The sequence below is a fragment of the Emydura macquarii genome, unplaced genomic scaffold, assembly GCF_026122565.2.
Source record: "Emydura macquarii macquarii isolate MOO-44397 ecotype Brisbane River unplaced genomic scaffold, CSIRO-AGI_Emac_v2 contig_1477, whole genome shotgun sequence".
NCBI lineage: Eukaryota > Metazoa > Chordata > Testudines > Chelidae > Emydura > Emydura macquarii.
Genome location: NW_027131614.1, coordinates 2,522,799 through 2,546,258, shown reverse-complemented (window position 1 = coordinate 2,546,258; position 23,460 = coordinate 2,522,799). Strand labels below are relative to the sequence as shown.

General features: G+C 38.0%; 1 protein-coding gene across 9 annotated transcripts in view; it reads left to right on the top strand.

Annotated features, from left to right (window-relative positions):
• RALYL (RALY RNA binding protein like) overlaps positions 1-23,460 on the top strand; it is a 552,061-nt gene that overhangs the window by 214,076 nt on the left and 314,525 nt on the right. For 2 of the 9 annotated variants that reach the window (XM_067553546.1, XM_067553537.1), the window contains exon 1: positions 8,870-8,954. The exons of the other annotated variants lie outside the window; for them this stretch is intronic. In XM_067553546.1, the coding sequence (XP_067409647.1) occupies positions 8,903-8,954 (52 nt within the window). In that variant the 5' untranslated portion in view covers positions 8,870-8,902. Of the gene's footprint in view, positions 1-8,869; positions 8,955-23,460 lie in introns of those variants that run through there. 9 annotated transcript variants of the gene reach the window in all.

The following is a 23,460-nucleotide window of genomic DNA, read 5'->3' as shown; positions in this document are numbered from 1 at the left end:
GGCCGTGGACAGGATGCTTATTCTTCCTGCCACAACTTTCCCATCTGTAAAATGGAGATAAAAATGCTTGCTTGCCTTATGCACAAGATGTGAGAATGAATTAGTGTTCTGAAAAATGTAACACGGGTCTCAAATTAAAAGACTGTTGTTAATTAGGACCAAATTGTGCCTGGCCTTTCAAGAGGGTGCATTTGGAGGAGGATGTAAGGGTCTGGCACTTCTGCAGTCTCTGTGCTTCCCAAAGCACAAAGGCTGCTCCCTCCATACCCCTTGAAGGGTGCCTGGAATCCTACTGTGGCAGAGAAGGGGTAGCCAAGGCAGGACTGTCTCAAGAAGGTAATATTCTGTACCTCATAACAGTGAAATGCCTTCTAATGCTTCCCCTCAGTTGATGCACTTATACACTATTCCCAATTACAGGCTAAGTCTCAAAGGTACAATTGAACCTCAAATTGGTAGAGCACTGGTGGATACAAAATTTTTATCCTCATCCGATCAGCGATCCACAAACATGGTCCACAGATGCAGATATCCACAGATATAAAGCGGATATCTTCAGATTTGTAGGGATCTACAAATTGGTACCATCATCACAAGTAGATCTGGGAAAGGCGTAGCTAGTGTTAGGCACAAAAGCCTTTCTAACCATGTGTGAGAAGGCATTTTCTTTCTCTCACTTTAATCTGTCGATTTAGCTCATCACATTTTCTTTTGTCTGGGAAGAGGAGCAATTTTCTCCCTCTGAATTAAACGTCTGTAAATCTAGCACTTTACCACTAGCAAGTAGCAAAGGCACATCTCATTCTATAACATGCTTAGTACTCACTCTTAGGGAATTAAAGTTCTGGGCTATTTTCTGACCTTTTAACAATATGTGTTTGTACCACCAAACTCTTGGAAATTGAGTTTATGCAAACGGCAGCAAGTATAATGTGAAATGTTCAAATGCAAATTAAATTAATTTGTTGCTTTCAGTAATCGACCTCCTTTAGATTAATTTTCAAATTTTATGTTTGTTTAATCTTAATACCTTCTTATTTATTCATGAAATGTTGCTCTCCTGTGCTTTAAAATGGCCCCTGTCTATTCCAGCATTTTCAATAAGACATTCTCCATCCTACATTTTTAATAGTTTCTTATATATGTATTTTGTTTTTAAACAAATATCATGTCTTTTCGGTGTTCATTAACTGAATATTGCAAACCATGTCTCTTTAGGGAAATCTCATCAATGTAAAGTTCCAGAGGAGGTCACCAAATGTCATTCCAATAAAAATGAAATTTGCTGCAGTGCTTCATTTGCAAGCAATGTTTGTTTGTCTTCTCTGGCATTTATTACAGTGATCAAGCAGCTGAAATAATCTGCATATTATGCAAACTAGTCTGTTCTCCAGGAAACTTGGTGGGCTTTTTTAAAATATATTAAGCAAAAAAGATAATGCAAAGACTGATGTCAGGCAGAATGAAACAGAATTGGATCTTGTCACAAAAAATTCTTGTTGCTGTCATTACAGGTGACTAACCTATTTCAGGCAATTTAATGTTCTGATACATCAAGGGGGTGTATCGGTGAGATATGCTTCATTGTGAGTGACTTAAGCAAAATGAAAGATGGCTTTACTTTCTTTTTGGCTAATTGGATTATTGTCCACTCTACCAATGTAACCACAAGGTTCAGTAATAGAGCTGGAGCCAGAAAAAATTCTGGTTGGTAGTGAAATGAGCTTTTAGCTAAAGATAATATCAATGAGGAAATTTTAGCTCAGGTGGGAACAGAATGTTAACAGTATATGCAGCTTTCCTACCTCAATAGTGTCAGTTGTGTCAGTTGTGACTGTAAAAGGTCATGTTGTTGTTTGCAGCAAATTGTCAAAATCCTTGTGCTTCCATAATATATATAAAGAAAGCCTTTTCCATCTTGATACTTAGTTGTTTTGGGGTTGATTATTTTTTTTGGGGGGGAGGGGAATAGATTATTTTACTTAATAAAAAGGTGTTTTAATTTGTTACAAACTGTAGTTTTTCTTTGGCAAATAAGTAAAACATTGCTACCAAATTAGATTTTGGTATGTGAATCTTTAGCTAGTGCAAGGCATTGAAGCAAAATTCTCAAAAGCCAGCCTCCCTTTTTCAGTGTGAAATCACCCCCATGTGTACTTGTAATTATGCACTCAAACATGTGGAAGCTTGATAGAAAGTTTACATCTATAGTGCTGGAACAGTTACATTATAGCCACCTTTCAAGTTCAGCAGACTGTTACAACAATTACAGATATTTTTATTTAGTAGCAAAAAAGGCACCATTCATGACTATAAATTCATCATGGCCTGCAAAAGAAAAGTGCCCTTGCTCTCAGAAAACTTTAAAAGCACTGGAAATTGAATCACTAGGAATGTTGATTCAGAGGAGATGTTTATTTTTTTCAGGATATATTCAAGTCTATTTTGAAATGAGGAACTATATAGGGGCTATGTTATACTAATAACATAGGGACTGATCCAAACCATTAGTCATATGAGCAGTCTTATAATCATTTCAGGTTAATAGGATTATTTCTGAAAGTAAGGAGGGTTTGCAGGATTGGGCCATTAGTTTTGGAAGGCATTATGAAATATGATAATAGCTAGTTAGATGGCTAGTAATGTATCTCATTAAAAAACAAAGCACACACATAATTGTGCTTCAAAAATAACTAACTGTAAACACACAGTCCTGTTGTACCCTGACCCTCATGTACCCATTTCCATTCTCTTCAATAGTTACACCCAGTAGTATTTTATTTTCAATTAGATTGTAAGCTCTTTAGGGTAGAGTCTGTCCTTAGATTTGTACAGCAATTAACACAACAGGATATCTATCCTTATTGGTGGCACTTTGTGCTGCTGTAATACACAAAATAATAAGTCTACATAGAGGTTAAAGAAATCTCATGAGTAAAAGTCTTGAGGAGAGAGAGAACTCTTAATGGGGGTGGAGGAAAGTAGTTTAGAAGTTTTAAGGATAGTAGATAACACAAGTGCAAGTTTATTTTCCTACCCAATAAAACCGAATGGTCTCAAACTGTGCAGATAATTGTTTCACTTACATGACACGTGATTAGGGTAATAGGTGGCCAACGGTGCTTTGTGACTCTGGAGGATGTTGTGGGCATTGTCTCAAGAGTTTTACAACTAATATAGATGTTTCCACTTCATTACTTTCAATGGAATGGAGTCTTATCTGTCTGCATCAATGAATGAACCCTCCCCGCCCCCAGAAGACATGCTATTGGTTATTTTCTAATGATGATATAACTAGAAAGCAGAAATAGTTCTTAGTGAGGAATGCCTGTAGCCACAACCCACAAGATTCTCAGTTTGACTGTGTTCAAAACCAGGATTATTGAGGTGTAGAGAGAGAAACTGGGCAACATGAGAGAAGATGTCAAGATGATAATGATGATCTGAATTTTTGCTATATACTATTTCACTGCAATTGTTGGATAAATGTAAGCTTTCAGATGCAGTGTTTCAACTATATTTTCTGATGATTCCTAAAATACAGGTCAGAGACTGGGGCACCAAGCTGAAATATAGTTATGTTAGTAGCCCTAGCTTCAGGAATAATGCCTTGAATTGTTTTGGAACAGGAGGGGTTTTTTGTTTTAGTCTTTTGTTTGTTTTGCTGTAATAATAAAGCTATCTTCAGTGACAGGGGATTAAGATTGTGCCAGTCTAGCAAGGATATATGCATTTGGAAGTGAAGTTATAAATGAGGCCTCTTGGTGAAAGAGTATACACAGAGTAAAACAGATGATAGTAGTAGCAATACATGTTCCATCTCATACCAACATGAAAGTACAAAATTAACAAAATACTTTTACATGAAGAATGCCAAGTTATATGAAGCTATAAAATATCACTCTTATGGGAGTCCTGACAACTCTTAGAGTTAATATCCCATAGAAAACCAAAAGGTACGTTCATATACAATTTATCTACATATATGATCTGAGTTATCTTTGCAAAAACTAAACTCCAAACAAATTGTTTCGGGTTAACTGAAATTTTTGGTTTGTTTTGAACTGTTTTAATCTTTTGTAGAGAAAGTAAAGCAAATTTCAAAACAAAATGGTTTAACTATAAATCAAAACTTTTTGTTCCAAAAATATCAAAATGGGATGTTTCAACATTTTCAAACCATTTTTAAAATGACATTTCATTGAAAGAGAAACAATATCATGAAAATGTCTATTTAATCAAAACAACATTTTACTATGGAAAACTGTTTTGATGACCATTTTCCAACCAGCTCTCTTCCAAGTTCCCTCAGCATATCTTGTAGGTAGCATAGAAGTTCTGTTGTATTGTATATTGGTTTTGTATTGCTGCTCATTACCATGTGCCCATCAGCACATTCCATGTGACATAGATTAGATCTTGTAAAATAGATTAGTTCCTGTTCCACTTGAATCTCTAGCTTTTCACCCATTTGTGGTTATCGAAAGCTGTTTTTGGGTTAGGGTCTCTGTGCGGATTAGGGAGAAAATTTGATTCTATGAATGCCATTCTGGTCGTAATAGAAAAGCTTTATCAAATAGAAGTTCAATGAAATCACTTCTACTATGTCACAATATATTGTGATATATCACATCAAAAAACAACTTGTGTCAGCACTGAGCATAGTGATAGAGTTTAGAATATGTTCCAGAGTTGTTATACGTAACAACTTGTATGGAAATCAGAATCTTGTAATGAAACTCAGTGAAATCTGTTTTAAGCAACCAATCAGGAAATTAATACACGTGGGCTGCTTGACAAAAGTAGCCTTCTGACAAAAACGGGGCAGAAACCGCACATGCCAAATTGACAACTCTTTTCAGAGGTGTGTGTCAATTAGATATCTTGTATAGCTCTCTCAGTTCACTATCAAGTACAACTCTGATCCAGTGTGAAGACTTTTATTTTTCTACAAATTGACTACTAGTAGGTCCAAAAAGTAACTTTAATAAATATAGCAGTTTCACCATAGAATCAATTTGTGATTTCCAGTGACCTGTGGTAACATATGACATAATTAGAGCTCGTCAAATTATTTTCAGTGAATACATTATTTGATGAATAGTGTTTGTGAACATATTTCAGCCCATGGATTGCTTCTGAACCGTTCACTGTTACTGTTGCTTCAGTTGTTTGATTATTTGGAATTCACTACGGGCTCTGTGTATTGGTCCCCTGAGTTATATTGTCACAGATCCACAAGATGTACTACACCTCCAACCAGTATGCAGTCTCTCTGGGAGTGTACTCTTCTTCGTGATAGGCCATGGGCCTCCGCTTTGCTCAAGGTGGAGCCTTGCGACTCCGCTATTCAGAGACTAGGTCCCTGGCTTCCACATCTGTTTCTAAGTGTGGTTACTTCAACGGGTCCGAATGAGCTTGGACCCCTGTTGGAAATTTACCCTTCTGGGAGCTAGCCAACCAGCAGATGTTTGCAGTGACACAGGACAGACTTTTCAAAACAAGACATCATTTATTACTCTGTTGAAATGCAGTGTTAAGGGATATTGGGTTAAAAGGGTAAAGCAAGGCCTAAACACGTCTCTCATTTAACATACCAGCTCTCCTTGTTTAATTGGTCAGGTCCCTCTTTGCCCTGACCTGCAAGACAGACCGCATCCTTACAGCAAACCTCTCTGGCCTTGCCCAGCTGCCCTGGCTGGAATTACCCCATCCATTGGGGGAGCACAGGGCCGGCCTGAGCCATTCTTGTGCCCCAGGCAGACATTATAATTGCGTCAGGTTCAGGACGTGTCTCCGCTGCTGCTACCTGTCCCTGATAAGCTGGCATAGGCGTGCGCAGAACATTTCATTAGGGTGTGCACATGTCCTACCTGCCACCGTAAAAAGTACCAGCGTCCTGATGATCTGTGGCAACTCGCATCGCGCGCCGCGTCCTTCCCCGCCGCCGAAAAAACTGACAGCGTCCTTATTTTCGGTGGCAGCTCGCATCACGTCATTTCCTGCCACCGGAAAACCTTCCACCAGTATCTCGAGCCCTGCGCCTATGTAAGCCGGCCAGTCATTTTGGCGCCCCATACAATCAGGCGCCCCAGGCTGTTGTCCGGTCAGACTGTAGCTTGGGCTGGCACTGGGTGAGCAAGAGTCTTATCCTTCTTTCCTAACTCCTTAGTACTTTGTCTCAATACCTAGTCACACAGTTTTGATGTGTACTGCCCAGGGAGAGGAGGGGTTTTGCTCAGACAGGTAATTGCCCATGCACATCCAACAGGTTTCCTTGGCAGGCAGTTATTAAATGCTAATGGTCTGGTCATTGATCTCAAAGGTAGGTCCGTTCACATGTTCTGATCCATTAATATCAACCCAGATGGATCTAGGTGACCCACACCCTCTCAGTTAATCGCTTATTTCCTTTTTTTCTGCAAAGAGATTAACTCCTTTGTACCAAGTAGTATGAAGTGAGTGGGGAAACTAAGTCACACACACTTTTCATAAAATACAGACATTTCCCATGTTCTCCACACAAATTATTTTTGCTCCTGAGTAGATGACTCCCAAACCCATAAATGTTTTTTAGGATAGCTGCTGTGCATTTCCAGCACAGATACTCATCCTACTTTACATTCACATATATTCATGAAACTATCTCTTTCCCTGATTATGTCTGCCAAACAAAACTTGCTCTCATAAGTTTCATAGAAAGCAAATAAACAGAGTAGTGAATTCTTATGTTTGTTATAAAAACAAATGTTTGCAACTTAATTTTGGTAGACTTCATTAATCACTAGACATAATTTATTCCTTTCAACTTTGTCCTTTTGTGATGTTATATATATCCATCTCTCTCTAATTTCCATATTCATGATATTCCATAATCACCATTTCATGGTGAAGGCTACAGTGCTTCACCATGCTATCAGAGCATCTTATAGGTGGATGATATAACTGGGTTTTTTATTCTTCACCCTGCCCTCCCTCCAGTTCCCCCTGTTCTTTAGATTTTAAAATAATCTATGATCAGATTCTGTTGCCCTTATTCATGTTAATTAGTGTCACATTCCACAAGCAGTCTCCTTGAAATAACCACAATTACTTGTGAAGCACTCAGTGTGAGTAAGGATGGTGGAACTGAACCCATAATTCTTGTGGGAAAGCTAAGCTAAATCAAGTGAATGAGTGGCAGCTGGGAACCAGTGGGGTTAGTGATTGTCATATATCATCACCTGGTATAATAGCCATTTAAGGAAACTTCCATTGCAAACAAAGCTGACTGAAAAACTTGACCAAAACAAAACTTCTGAGCCATAGAATTCTGTTTTCTGCCCAGCTTCTGTTCCACATCGGCAACTGTATTACAGAGTGATTGTGTGATTTATTTTCAGTACTCTATGAAAACTTGATGCAAGAATAGTAAGGATCCATTGTAATGAGTGAGAATAATCTCCACAAGCACCTCTCTGTGTATTACGTGTGTGTGTGTGTGTGTGTGTGTGTGTGTGTTTGTTGATTAATAATTTTAATACATTAATTTAAAAGCAGATTATTTTTGTATGGCCATTCCCAGTATTTTATCCATATAAATAATGAAAAATATTTTACTCTCCATCCCCTTTGGAATATGAGTTTAGGAGAGAAGAAATGGAAAAAAATCCATAGTGATGACAGGGAACAACATCTCTTTTGATGCTTGAGAATGCCTGGGTAGTTTTTATTTTACCATCAAGCTAAATAAATATGAGCTTTGCATAATTTAAAATACAAAGGCACAGGATTATAGGAATAATAAGTGGAAGTTCTTCAAATGCCCACACTAGAACCCCAGGTCCATAATAAGTAGTGCCCTGCGGTGCCCACGTGGTGTTCTGTTCTAAAACTAACATTGTATTTTATTAATTGTAACAGCATACAGAATAAGCTTCCAGGCAAGAGAGAAGCAAGCTTGGGAAGTGAAACTGAGTAATTTAAAAAAGGTCAGATTTTATAAGTAACAAATGAGAAATACATTAAGAGAACAAAACATGTTTGTGCCTGAATTACAAATGGGATACTAATTTTGGATCTGAGTTTGCAACTCTTAATCATGTTGATCAGCACCTTTTGAAGTCAGCTATAATTAATCACTTCCCTAAGTGTTACAAGGCATGAGTAAGGGTTGCAGAAGTAGGCCTCAAATGCAATATCTTATTTTTCATTTTGCTAAAACTTAAAAATGCAAACAAAAATGGGATCTGAACTCTGAAAAGAATTACCTTAATCATCATTTTAGAAAACATAGCCTTTCAAAGAGCCACTCTCTGGCCTAAGCCCAAATATCTGGGCAAAACATCAAAGCAATCAGTCAGTACCCCACCTAAAGGTTGCTCTTTAAAAAATTCTGCTATGACGTGACATGCTTTTTCATAGCATTTTGAAATTAAGATGCGCAAAAGACTATGGGCTTGATGCTGATTCCATCTCTCTGACAGAGTAGCAGCTTACTCCACAAGTAGTCGTTTCGATGGCAGAGGGGCTACTTTTAGAGAAAGGAACTGTTCAACATAAAGCTAGCAGAATTTGGCCTTCCCCACTTGTGTATTAGCACACACATTTTAGCCTGGTACATTCTTTTTTTTAATTTGGTTTTTGCTCTGTGTTTCAAATTTGTGCTGTTTAAAACAAACTTGTATGGCTGTTTGTGAAATGCATTATTGCCTCAATGATTGTAATTGAGTACTGCTGGCAGTTCTACCAACAGGGTGATCTACAGCAACACTCTGCTCAGAGAAGAATAAAATCCTGAATTAAATAAATATGCATTATTCTAAACTGTTACTGTTACTGAACTGTCATGGTTCAAACTGTAACTTTAATGTGATAGATCCATGAGAGAGAATCTTCTGTAGTGCTTTAGATTCTAGAACACATGTTCCATACTGAGGGCTCCCCGGAAAAAGCAGCAGAACTCCAGGCAGCAGGTATTCCAATTATGTTAGAGAGTGTGCACAACAATCTCTTCACAAAATTTCACTCATTTTTAGGGGGTGATGATTTTTAGAAATCTTTTTTTTATGAAGTCCTTTGTATATCCACCGAACAGATAGAACTTCAATAAGAGTGAAAACTTCTTCGCCAATATGACTAAACTTTGATCTGGAAGATTCATTCTCCATGAATCAATGAATGCTTAACTTTGGCTAAAACTGCCAAGCTTTGGTACGTTGGGTTTTAAAATGTGGTAACTTCTTCCTTAGGAAATTAAATGAGATCTGCAGCTCCTGTTACAGAAGCTGCTAAACACATTTGGTCCCTTCTGACCTAGACCAGGTTGGATCCATTTTTCTAAACAGTGGTTTTCAACCTGTGGTCCAGAGACTAAGATTTTCCAAAGGGGTTGAAACCTCCATTTGAACTTTTTTAGGGGACTGCAAACGTAAATGGTTAAAAATCACTGATCTAGAGGTAAAAAACTTTGTATTCCATTAGAAGTTTCATGATTATTCCCTCTACTTTGCGTTATTGTTGTATGAAAGGTGCTAATGAAATGCATATTATGAATTATTGACATGTAAGTATTCAGTATTAATCTTTTCATAGAGTGAAATTATTCTATGTAGGCGTTGTCCTAGAGATTCCATAGAGCCAGCTTCAGTAATTGCACTAACACAGTGACAAGGCAGATTGAGTTGAGTATTCCAATAAATCAGTGTCACCAACTATTACAATTTTATTTCAGATCTCACAGTCCTTTTTCTAAAATCCTCACCTTCTAGAGTCATGTGATTATGTGACAATCTACACTTTCACATTTTTTATATAATAAAACTAAGTCTCTAGATGTCTTGGTTACGAAGAAAAGCTTGAAACATGAAGGAGTCAAAATCCAGAAAGCAAATACAAATGTATTATTTTTAAAGTCTCATGATTTTTTGAAGGCATATTCAAGATTTCTGGGTTCTTGGTGTTCACAGCACTGCACTCTTTTATCTGAATGAGGACTGAAGAACTATTCCTGCATCAGTGAAGTTGATGGCAATACTTCATTTGACTTCTATGGTGCAGAAACAGTTTTTGCTGAGGAGCTTGCTGCAGTGGATATTGGTCAGGGTCTGTTCAGTTATTGATTCAAACCTATTTTTATTTTAATTTATTTTATTTTATTTATTTAAAATATTATTTATTTTTAAAATAATTAAAATAAATAAATATATTTTATTTATTGATTTTAATTTAATTTTTATTTAATAATTTTAATTTATTTGGGCTTTAATCTCTATGCACACCATTCCATTGTGTTGCAGAGAAACTGCACAACAGGAAATTATGTTCATTCCACTGTTCCGTGTGGTCCAGGGCTAGGACCTTTGAGATGAATGGTTTCACAGGTGAAAAGTGCAGGGCAGAAAACAAGGGAGCTGTTTCTTGTCAACAGGGCTGACTCAAGGCTTCTCTATATAAACTCTTAATTCACAGCAAGCTAGAGTGTAAGCCTTCCGGGCACTAAGTGTCCAGGTGGACCCAGCTGCCGTATATTAAAATTTCACTAGTGCACTTTGATCTACTCATATTTAAATGCTCCAATGCGACCACAAGCAACCTTAATTCTGGTATTTGAAGAACTTGAAAGAACTTGATTTTGTCTTTTTTCTTTACAAAGTTAGATTCTTAGTGTTTCAAAGCTTGTACTCAGTGTATTGTGTTATTACAATGACTTGCTTGAGGTGCAGAGTTATTACTGCTGGCATTCATAACATGGCAACCAGTGAAGTTGCTGATTGACCTACTGAGTCTTGTACAGCTTTCATAAGCAGCAGTTCAAGTTTAATGAGCGCTTTAATGGCACCAATCTGCTAGTTAGTAAAAACAACCATTGGGCTGCAGTTCATTTCTGTAGATGTTGCTCCCCTTCTTGCTATTTACATGATTTCATTGGCTGCTGGAATGATAGTCAACTAAAGAGTTAAGTGTATATAATTATGGAGGGCACTGTTATTAGAAACTATCAGGGTAATACTTAAGAAGGAAATCTAGGCAAAGATGCCATCATCTATTGCAAATGTGGGGAAAAGAGGGTCAGAATAAATGACTGGTTTAAAAATTGAAATGTTTCTCTTAGAGTCTCCTAGAGTCTAGTATTTAAAATATGATCTCTACATGTCCGTGTTCACTCTTTTACTTTTAGACTCTTAGAATCAAGTATCCTGGATTCCTTTCAGACCCCAAACTCTCATGGAAATCATTAGAAGTTTTGGGTGTGAAAGGAATGCAAGATCAGGATCTCAAAGGGCAAATTTATCTTTTCAGATGCCCACAGCTGATCTTGACTGATATTTTGTTCTTCCAAAAATGTGAAGAACTCCCACTGATATAAAATGGAAGTACATTGCATGGAAGAAGCTAGAGAAGGAAGATGTCAGTGGTGAAATCTGATAGAATTTTGCTGCTTCTTCCTTCTAAAGTCCCTTTAAATATACTTTCCTTTATCTGGCTATACCGAAAGAAGAACAGGAGACACTTGATATGGTTTTCATCAGGCTGCAATGTTGTTGTTAGATATCTGGAACTACTTAGTAGATGAAAGTATACAGTGCAGGTAACCCCATGTTCATTTAATAACTACCTGGGGGGGGCTTATGCTAGCCCCCCCCTTTTATATTTAGGTCCCCTAGCCAAATCAACTGCTGGGACTTTGGCATCTGCACCCCCCATAGGAGGGTTAAGGTGGGCTATAAGAAAGGGGGGTTGGCTCCCTGCCGTAGCAGTCATAGAAACCCCGAACCCCCCGTCACATTCATTTTCTTTAACCAACACCTCCTTTTTAAGTCCTTTATCAAGCCATTTATCTGGTCACTGTATAAATTCCCTGTGGAATGAGTTTTGACATATAGCCTACCTCCCTTCGTGCCACGCATGAACAAAGCACTCCTTTAAACCCCACAGTAGGGAAGGCAAAAAAAAACCCGCTCCACCAAAGCCAATCTGGTGGTGAGGGGAAATTCCTTCCGAACCCCCCTCCCCGCGCACACAGCAGGTCCTGACAAAATGGGAGGGTGGGCGGATGCTGCCTCACCTACTCCATGGAAAAGGGCTTCTCCCACCCAACCTTGCCCCTTTTCAACTTTTCCTCCCTCCCAGTCTCAAGGGATTAGTCAGCGTCACCATGCTGACCTTTTCCCCCCTTTTGCAGCATCTTCTGACCCCCCCCACCCCCACCCCCATAAAATACTATTTCCTTTCCCTCAGCCAGGCAGACAACATCCCTCCTGCATAAAGGTGCGGTGAGGTGATTTGACTCATTTTCACCATTGTTTTCCATATTTTTAATGGCCGGTGCTTCACTGTATTATCATTCTAATGCTACTGTAAATTGCACGTAAACATTCACTGAATGCACTAGCAGGATGATTGACTTGTAAATAATTAAACTTAGGCTATGTCCACTCTACAATAGCTACAGCGGCACAGCTGCACTGCTGTAGTGCTTCTAGTAAAGACATTCTAATCCGATGGATGAGAGCTCTCCCATCATCTAAACTCCTGCCTCCATGAGAGGCAATAGCTGTGTCAGCGGGAGAAGCTCTGCCGCTGACATAGCGCTGTCCACACCGGTGCTTAGGTTGGTATAACTTACGTCGCTTCAGATTATTCACACCACTTAAGCGGCGGAAGTTTTATACCAGAGTAATTTGTAGTGTAGACATAGTCTTAGAACTTAGCCTTAGGTTCAATTTATAGAAATAAAATACATGCATACTTTCGTCCTTCTCTGGTAAGATGTGTGATTTTTTTTCCCCTCTCGTTCCCCTTGCAGTTGTTGATTTGTTTGCTGTGGTGAATACCATCAAAAGAAAAAAAAAATCATAAATAAGATTTTATAAAAATGAGATTGGAAGCAGTAGATACAATTCATTACACTATTGCAGTATGAAGCTGCTGCCACATGTACTCAGACTTTCTAATGGGTTTTCACAAACAGCCATCTGTAAACTTCCACTTGGTATGGATCCTGCAGTCTAACCGCTTATTGTGAAATACTGTATAATATCACAATGTCTGAAAATACCCACAGTACATATTGTGCGGCTAAAAACTATAGAAATGGCAGGGAGGATAGAATTGACATTTATATAAAATAGTTTATTTGTTGAACCAGGCATAAGAGGCAAGAATAAAATGGAATAAGGTGGGTTACATTGTGGTGCATCTTTTTAAAGTAATATCATACATCCCTCCCCATATCCCCACTTGCTTTTTGGTTTTTGCTTTTTAAAAAACTTGCAGAGCTTTAGTTAAGCGTATATTAAAGTGAGAGGAAAAATGAAATGAACAAGAAATATTGTGGATTATTAATTTAAAAGTGGAATGAAAGAAAAACAAAATACAGTAAAAGTGTTGCAATAGGAAAACCTAATGGAACAATGGCCACTGCTCCATAGTTTGAGTAGCCACCATGCTCTATTGTAAGTCTCATTTTTAGCAATCCCGTGGCTCTATTGCTAGTATAACTGTTGAGCTGAAAATTGCCATACTTATCCCAAAGACAATTTTTTCCTGAAATATTTGAAGAAAATTCACTGAATTAATTTTTAAGGTAGTCTTGTGTTGAAGGCCCTGGACTGGGACACAGGAGATCCCAGGTCAGTTCCTGGCTCTGCCACACACTTCATGTATGATCTTGAGCAAGTCACATAATCCTTCAGCTCTCCATGGTTAGGGTAAATGGTACTCAAAGGGGTGTTGAGGGCAAATTCAGTATTATTTGTGAAGCATCTGTGTACTTGAGGAGGGTCTTAGACACATCTCAGTTCTTTGACTTTAATGGGCGTGGTGGGTGCACAGCACTTCTTGGGATCAACCACTTGAAATGTAGTTATAGTTCATTTAAAAATTACACAGATTTGAAATCTGTCACAATGCCTAATGTTTCTTTGGTTTGTTCTGTTGAAAAGCAGCTTGTTACATTCCCTTTAAAATTTGCCATATAGTTAAATCTCCTTTAAAAATGTGCATAAACTATATTTGAAATTAGATTGTAATTGAACAAGCTGTTAACAGTTGTTCTATGATCATTACAATTTGAGAGTGTGAGAGGATGCCAGGTTTTTAGGATCCTGTGTTGAGGCACAGAGCTCTTCTGCTGATTTGCCCTGGTAGCTGGAATAGGGGCATTAGTTTCATCAGAAAAAAATTGGCAAGGAAAAGGCTGAATGGCTTTCTGAGGTGACAGGTAGAAGGAGACGCCCTGGGAATAAACCATTTTTGGACAGAGGTTGCAAGTGGGATTATGGAAAACTACTTGAGAGTACAGTCCTGCCTCAGGCCTTTGTTAAGTGTCTTAAAGTGTAGGTTAAAGGCAAATCCCTATCAAAGATGGGTATTTGGGAGGAGGATAGTGGGTGGTTGGGCCTGTGATGGATGGTGGTCATTTGTAAGAGTCTGAAGTTCCTATTTAAAATGTTTATGATACAGAGTGGGTGTGTATGTGTGGGAATTTTTATGGACTATAAACCAGAGCTATAAAGGAATGTTGGGGCAGAGTTAAGGTTGGTTTTTGGAATGTGATGATTTACACACATACACATGTTTTAAATAGATTGTATGTTCATGTACCATCCCTTGTTCATTTCTGTCCTTTTACCTTTTTAGTTATGTATATCAGGAATATTATAATTAAGATATCTCTCAATTTAGTGTTAACTAGCAAACTTTACATTAGGAAAATAAGGAAATATATTAACAATGATCAACAGTGTGATAACCCAACTCAGCTATCGGTCAAAAGTCAAGAATTCATCAATGAAAGATGTACAATGGTGGTACATAAATTCAAGGAATAATTTTTGGCATCAGCACATCTGGAATGAATACAAAATACTTTTTAGGAATACCTACAGTGTGTTTCTGGCTTGCACAAAAATTCAAGGGTAAAAAGGTAACTCTGTAATGTAATCTAATAACCCTAATGTAATGTAATAAATGTACATTTAAAAAGACTCCCTTTGAGTTCTATAAAATATTTCATAAACTTTGGTTAAATGGGCCCTGAATTCTTCATAGTAAGTCTCATCTTGCATTATATACACTGTTACATGCATTAGCCTGATTTTATCACGCTAGTTGAGCTGTTAACCTCAAACATAAAATTAAAACTTAAAAAGATACAGCATTCAACAGGTCCACTGCGTTAAACTTGTCTAGAATCAATGAAGATATAGAGGGGTAGCCATGTTAGTCTGTATACAGCAAAAACAACGAGAGTTCTGTAGCACCTTAAAGACTAACAAATTTAATTTCTGCAGGCATAAGCCTTCGTGGGCTGTAACCCACTTCGTTGGATGTAAGGAATAGAAATCAGATAGGGGTATATATATACATATAAGGTTAAGGTACAACAATGGGGAAATTAGATATAAGCAAAGTCCATTCAGTTAGAGTAGTTGAGGCCTGTTCCAACCTGAAGCAAATACTCACCAGCAACCATACACAATACAAGAAGATCACTAACCCAGGAACATACCCCTGCAACAAACCCTGTTGCCAGCTCTGCCCACACATCGACTCTAGTAACACCATCAATGGTCCTAACCACATCAGCCACACCATAAGAAACTCACTTTCCTGCATATCTACTAATGTTATATATGCCATCATGTGCCAGCAATGCCCCTCTGCCATGTACATTGGCCAAACCGGACTGTCACTACGCAAAAGAATAAATGGACACAAATCCGACATAAAAAATGGTAACATCCATAAACCAGTTAGAGAGCACTTCAACCTCCCAGGACACTCTGTAGCTGATTTGAAAGTTGCTATACTTCTACAAAAAAAACTTCAAAAACAGATTTCAAAGAGAAACTGCAGAATTGGAACTTATCTGCAAACTTGACACAATCAAACTGGGTCTAAATAGGGACTTGGAATGGTTATCTCATTACAAGAAGTAATTGTCAGTTGTTCACACATTCTCACCTCCTAATCAACGGTTGTGAATAGGCCTCATCTACTCTAACTGAATGGACTTTGCTAACACCTACCCTCCCCATTGTTGTTCCTTACTCTTGGATGTATATATACACCCCCTATCTGACTTCTGTTCCTTACATCTGACGAAGTGGGTTACAGCCCACGAAAGCTTATGCCTGCAGAAATTAAATTTGTTAGTCTTTAAAGTGCTACAGAACTCTTGTTGTTGTTTTAATGAAGATATAGTTTCTCTCCAAAATGGGTTTGAGTCATTGATTTAGGTGAAAGAGGAGAACAATCCTAATACATTTAAGAATCAGATGAAAACTATTCTGTTAGAAATTGCCAAAGGACACGTTCTGGAAAGTCAGTGTTGGACCGACCATGTTTAAGTGAGAAGGTGTTTGAGCTGGCAGAAAAACAACACAATAAGAAAGAATGGGTTGGAGACCGAAGAATTTAGAAGAATATAAGGAGCTGAGCAGGCAGATTTAAAGGCACAGTAGATGAGACAAAAGCAAATATATAGTGACAAAATGTATGGAACTTGAGAATTATAGATTAATAACATAAAAGGTATGTTCAGAGTGGTCAGATTTCTTACCAAAAGGTGTTTCCCCGCAATAAAACATAATAAAATATTGTAATGGCAAAGTCCTCACTAAAAGATTAATGTGTCAATCTGTATGCCTCAGCAGAGGCACACATGATACAGGGAAGGGAAAAAAAGCAAGCATGGAGCCAGAGCCATCAATTCTGGAGAGAATGTGGTGTATGCTATTATGAAAATGAAGCCTCGGAGAGCAGGAGGGGTATATAACCTGCAGAATTATCAGAAGGAATTGGCAAATGCCATACTGATCGTATATGGAAAACTTGTAATGATATGTAGGTAACTAGAAATTGGCCAGAGGATGAAGGGAATTTTTTTGTCCTTACTGAAGAAGGAAGACATGAGTGTAGTAAATATCATACCATCTGCCAGATATTGCATGCGAGCAAAGTTCTGCTGTGTATAATCCAGGATCACATGAAACGAATGATAGAAGCAGAACTGCTAACGCAAAATGCTGATTTTAGAGAGGATTAAGGCAGACATGACCAAATCACAAATGTCATCACGCTATTAACAAATGCAGAGAGTACAATCACCCATTGATCATGTGCTTCATTGACTACATAGAAGCATTTGATACCATCTGATATGACTATCTTTGGAGGATACTGGCAGACGTGGGGATTCCAAAGCAGCTCATTGAACTCATTGCAAGTTTCTACCAACAATTTAAACAGCAATAGGTGACAATGAATGGTTTTCCACTGGTGTGAGACAAGTGTGTATTTTGTTCCCAAGCCTCTTTAACATTTTCACAGAATTTAATATGAGACAAACCTTGGAAGATTTTTTGACAAAGTGGAAGGAGGTGGAATTTCCATTGGTCAACACCTCTTAACTGACCTCAGATAGGCTGATGATATGATGCTCTTTGCTACAACCAACAACACAATGCAACAAATGTTGGAGTCTGTTAAAACAATGAGGAACGTGGATTATTCTCAAATGCAACAAAAACAAAATATATGTATATTGACACAACTAACACAAACAGGCTGAAAGTGGCCATTACCATTAATGGGCAAGCTGAAGAGGCAGTAGATAAATTAAATTATCTAATATCATATATTCAACCGAAGAGATTGTTCTAAAGAAATCAGAAGACAACTATGGATGGCTCATTCAGCTTTGACCTCCCTTAAGAAAGTGTGGGAAAAAGTGGCCTCTCAATGTACAAGAATGTGACTGGTGAAAAGCCTGATTTTTTTTTTCCCTGCAGTGATTTATGGATGTGAATCACAGGAGGTGAATGTTCCTGACAAGAAGAAAACTGAAGCTTTTGAAATGTGGTGCTGATGAAGAATCTTGTGTATCTCCTGGATGTTTTTTTTTTAAAAAAAAGGAATGCCTGTGTTAGACTACTATTGGAGAGAAGCAGACCCTGATGTTGGAAAATTACATAGGCAAACTTATGTACTTTGGTCACAGGTGTAGAGATGGAAATAACCTGGAGGAAATTATTATGGAAGAAATAGTAGAGGCTCATTATAGTGGGGATGAGCAGCAAGAAGATGTATGGGTTGTGTGCAAAAGATCAATGGAAAGGTAGTTTGTAAGTGCTCAAATTTAGTGGTGGATCATGAAGGCTTTGGAAATTTCTCTCCCACCCCCACCCCCACCCCACTAACAAAATAAGTGAAATCAGTTTTTTTCCCCAAAAAATCATTTTATAGTTTGTCTGGACTTTCTAATTAATACAGATTACTACTCTGTGTGTGTGTTTGCACGTATTTCAGCTTGAAAATTCAATTTGATATTATACAAAAGCCAAAACATTTCCTGGACTTTGCATCTTGGGCCTGGTTCTTTTATGACAAAATAAAGGTCTGCAACACCCCCCACCCCCTCCCCAGATCAAAGATATATTTTTCCTTCTCTATTTGTTGAAGTGTTTAAGGAAAAAGTAGAGTGGCTCCCACTTGCAATTTTTAATGCCATATTTTATTCCAAACAATTTCCCAATAATCACTGAACAGATTAATGTGTAAATACTTCTTCCTTAGGAATAATATGACAAAACATATTTAACTTTATTTGGTAGAAAGCTTTGGTAGGCAGATGTCACTGTATTAAAATGAACTATATTTTAGAATATATTTTTAAAGCAAGAAGCCCATTGATCCTGCTTTTTTCTGACTTATTTTTATCTCATTTTCCTTCATTTCTGTCATATCCTTCCACCCTCAATTTTACAGAAACAAATCTAGGTAACTTTGCTACACACCCATTCTTCTTGCTTCAGTCATTTCTCCAGTAAATTATTAAATATTTTTATTAAACTTAACATAAAGTAGTTCTGCCTGTATTTCCTTTTCCATTTCCTTTAATTTCATGACTCCTTAATTTCAAAACTATGGGTATGTCTACACTGCCGAGGCTGCATTGATCGATGCAGTGGGATTGATTGAGTGGGCTGTGGACACCTGCTCAGTCGATCCCGGAAGTGCTCTCTGGTCGATGCCATTAATCCACCTTCCCGAAAGAAGTAAGTCTGTGTCAACCAGAGGGTGTCTCCCATCAACGCAGAGTAGTGGAGACACTGCAGTACGGCAACATAAGTAAGTCGATAGGAGATACACAAACCATATCATGTAATTTGTGTATCTCCCATCAACCGCCAGTGGCAGTGTAGACCAGGCCTGTATCTCCTGGTTTTTGAACCCTTGGCAGCATAAAATGAGTGACTTTGAAGTCTCCTCTTCTCAAATGAAAATAAACTCAATTACCATAACTGTCCTTCACTATCTGTGCTGCTGTAGGCCTCACCCTCTCTAGTGAGAAAGTATTCTCTTTGTGGTACAGAATTAGCACTGCACATAGCATGTCGTGATCTAAGAGGTGATCTAATACTATAACCTCTTGTTTTGTAGTCTGTGCCTCTTCACTCCTGTTTTATTACTGAAGTGGTGTTGCCCAAGGCAAACGCTAACATTTAAAACAATGTTTATATTTTTTATTTTAAAACTGTACCTATTTTATTCTCTAGGTGCATAAATAATACGAAAACACATACAAAAATACACATGGCACTAATAACAATTTAGTATCCCTCCACAAAAGTAGAATTTACAGCAAGACCTTTATGCCAACAAACTTATTTTATATTAACTGATGAAATACCATGCTTTGAGATTAACACCTTTTTAATTAGTCCAATGATATTTTAGTCTTGAGGCTCCCTGTTGCAATCATCATCCTTTGAAACAAGGACTGGATAACCATCCTGTCTGAGTCTGTCAGTGCCCCACTTTTTACTAAGCCACAGGAGTCATTGTTGAGGATTATCTAGCACTCTCTAACTGTGACTGAGTGCACTTTATCTGAAGCTCTCTGTTTCTGCTGGCCAAGGAAACTAAAGTGGTGGGGTAGGGGTAGTAGGACTAGAAATATAGTTTCTGTGAGCATGTCATAAAGACTTTTTTCTGATCCACAATATTTACTCTAAGTGCCTTTTGCATCATATCAAAATGAGAACATATTTTCCAGCAGATTATTGCAAAGGATAAGACAATATACCATGACCACGCTGAGTAAATTGCATTATTGTATCCCCTGTAAAAAATAAAGTAAACCTTCCCTCACTGCCCCATACCTCCAGCCCAAGCAAAATCTTACCTGGAGAGAATGCACACATTCGGAGATATTAATACATCAACATTGTTACATTAGATATACATTAGTTATATTCTTGTTATAGGACTGCACTTGTTGAGGTAACTATTAGCACTTTCTGTGAGATTGAACTGTGCAGGAACACGGGTAAATGTTTATGCTTTGGAAAGCAATTGTTCTTTTGGACAAGGTTATTTCAATTTCCTGTTTTAGCTATTGTAACTAGACTGCCTGTATTACTCACAACTCTGTGCAGATTAATTGCATCCCTATATACTCACATCCACCAGCCCAAACTTATATGTTGCACATATGACGATTTATTGGTGAAGTGGTAATAGCCAAAAGGAGAACAAGATTTTTTTTTAAGCTCTAAGACATTTTTACTCTTCAGATTCTACAGTCTCACTCTGCTTTCAGTATCAGTCACAGCATTTCACAGTTCTGTTTCTGAGGTACTGCTGCAATGTGGCAGAAAGAAGTGAAGGAAGAAAGTGCTGGGCTAGAGCCTTTTTGTATAATGATTCTGTCTTGCACACACAACACTGCACTCCCCCAAAAGTAGATAGGGCAACAGTTCCCTAAGAGGAGCATCCAGTGAAGAACTCCTCAGCACTTTAAATTGTGTATTGTGCTTAAAGTATTTCCTAAGTGTTCAAAAGGGATGAAAACACGTCAAGGAGTAAACACTCCTTTTCATAGCTTCTAAGGCAAGAAGGAACCACTGTGATCAGCTAACCTGTCCTCTTGCATATCCTTGGGAGACCTTACTGAATTAAGTTTAAATATCTTTGGGCCACATTGTATTAAATGAATGATTTATGTATTATGGATCAGGATTGCATGTAACCTCTTGAGTGAAGAGATGTGACCGATGTGAGACCTGTGTGTTGAAAGGACTGTATTGAAGGATGTGCCAGAGAAGAATGGACCTTTAGAACAAAAAGTGTTAAGTGGTTTTCCTGGGGAATATCTAGGGAGGCACGAATGCAAATTCCCCACCTCTGGATATGCAAAAATCCAGCCTATTGAAGCTGCGCCATGGGGAGAGGGCCACTGTCTGTGGCTCATCTTATCTATGAGGCCAAATCTAAGGCCCAAGCTGTACAAAGGAAAGACTGAACTGTTCATGGTGGTTCTGTTTGTGAATCTTAGACAGTTATGAGCTTGGGATAACCCAGTGTTGGGTTTTGAAGGACTGATACCTCCCAGAGCTCGAGATTGGAATTGTGGTGACCCTTGTTAAACCTTGTAACGTGTGAAGGTTCTTGTATTGTTCTGACTACATTTTCTGTAATGCTTTTACCTTAAGAACAAAGGTGCTTGCTTCTAAAGAGCTCTGTGGTAACTTGTGAGTGCTGATAACCTCTGAAGAGAAAGCAAAGTGCTGACACTGACCTTTTAGATGGTCTTGCAGACACTGGTCATTTAGAGTAGGCAGGAAATTGTCCAGCCTTGAAAACCCCTTGACAGGAAGGAGAGAGATGCAGGTCTCCACCCAAGAGAGGTGACGGCTCCTGGCTCCCCAGCCTAGGGTGGATACCCTTGAGGGACCATGATGGAGAATACAAGTGCAGTTGCCCTGAATTGTGACAGTTCCAATGGTCAATTACTCCCTCTATTAAAAATGTACACCTTTTATAGTAGGCATATCTGTTTAAAAAAAAATCCCTGCTTGCCCCACTGTAGCTCTTCCATTAATATCAAGGGTGGGAGGGAGCACTTGGACACACCAGTCCTCAATAACAGTATTACAGAGACAGGATTCATTCCTACTGCTGTGGCAACGTTGCAGAGCACTAGGGTAACGGCAGTGTGAAAATTTAATTTTGTCTTTAACACACTTCTGTGGTCTGTGTTTGAGCCATTGCTGTTTGTACTTTGTCTTCTTGGGATGAAATTTGTCCCTCTACAGAAGGGGACAGCAGGAGGCTTTTGCACCATTTTAAGTCCTCAAAATAGGAGTGAATTTCAGCCTGAGCTCCTACTGAATAGTGCTAAAACTAGAAGAAATGGGATACTAATGGTCACTTTCTTAGATCACCCTGTCCTATTTTTCACAAGGACATGGCACTTTGTACTTTGAAACTAGCTTATAAAAATAGAAAGCAATCAAAGTATCTTTTTGCTACAGATATGCAGATAATTTGAGAAGCAGCCTCTTCCATAAATTGAAACCCAGATAATTTAAAAGATCTAATTTATAAAATTCATAAGTGGGTGCATTTCAATTTCTTAGAGCTATAGCATTCTAGTTTCTTACTGCATGACATGGTAAACTTTCTGATAATCAAGAGTTGAATAACTTACAAGAACATCTGCAATCAGCATGTAATCAAATTCAGTAGAAACATTCAGATATGCTTCATGTATTTCCCGGGCAAAAAATATTTTAAATGCTGCCACTTAATGGTGCAGATATTGGCATTCTTAAGCTACTGCTTCTGTGTTATTCTGTGTTAGTCTTAGAACTCAAATCATTGCAACAATGCTTTCTCTTAACATAAATTAGTCATATCTTGCCCATGTTACACAAGAGTTCTTGATATCAGTGGCATTACTGGCATAAGGAAGGCAAGCAGAATGTGTTCTTTCTATAAAAAATATAGAAGATACAATTTTTAGAAAGAATGAAATTCTTTAAATGGAAAGGAAAATGATTATTTTTCAAAGGGGAGATTTAAGAAGAATGTAATCACATTAGAGCAGTAACTAGTGGTACTAGTGGAAATCAAATATTGCATGTTGCATACAGTGTGATTGGGGAACTGATATTTTCATGTTAAAAATGCAACATTGATCTCTGCTGAGTATGTTCAGAAGTCTTGAAATAATTATTTCTGTCAGATAATTAATTTTTGTTGACAAGGCCAAGTTGAGAGCATACAACATCACATGTATTATAATTAGTTGAGATATGATATGATATGAAATTAAAATAATCAATTCAGACTGCCATAGTTTATGAGATGGGCTGAGTGAATAATGCACTTCTTTCATGAATGTTTATGCAGACTTGTAAAGGAATTAGCTTTGGCCTTGTTTTTGAAACTACTAGATAGGGTGACCAGATGTCCTGATTTTACAAGGACAGTCCTGATATTCAGGGTTTTGTCTTATATAGGTGCCTATTACCTCTCATTCCCTCCCAATTTTTCACACTTGCTATCTGGTCACCCTATCCCTGAACCAGAGCCTGATTGAATCATATGAAGTGATGAGTCAATCCACAAGCCAGGCAATAATCGGATGACTCTCAATGCAGGTATATAAACCTGTGACACACTGTA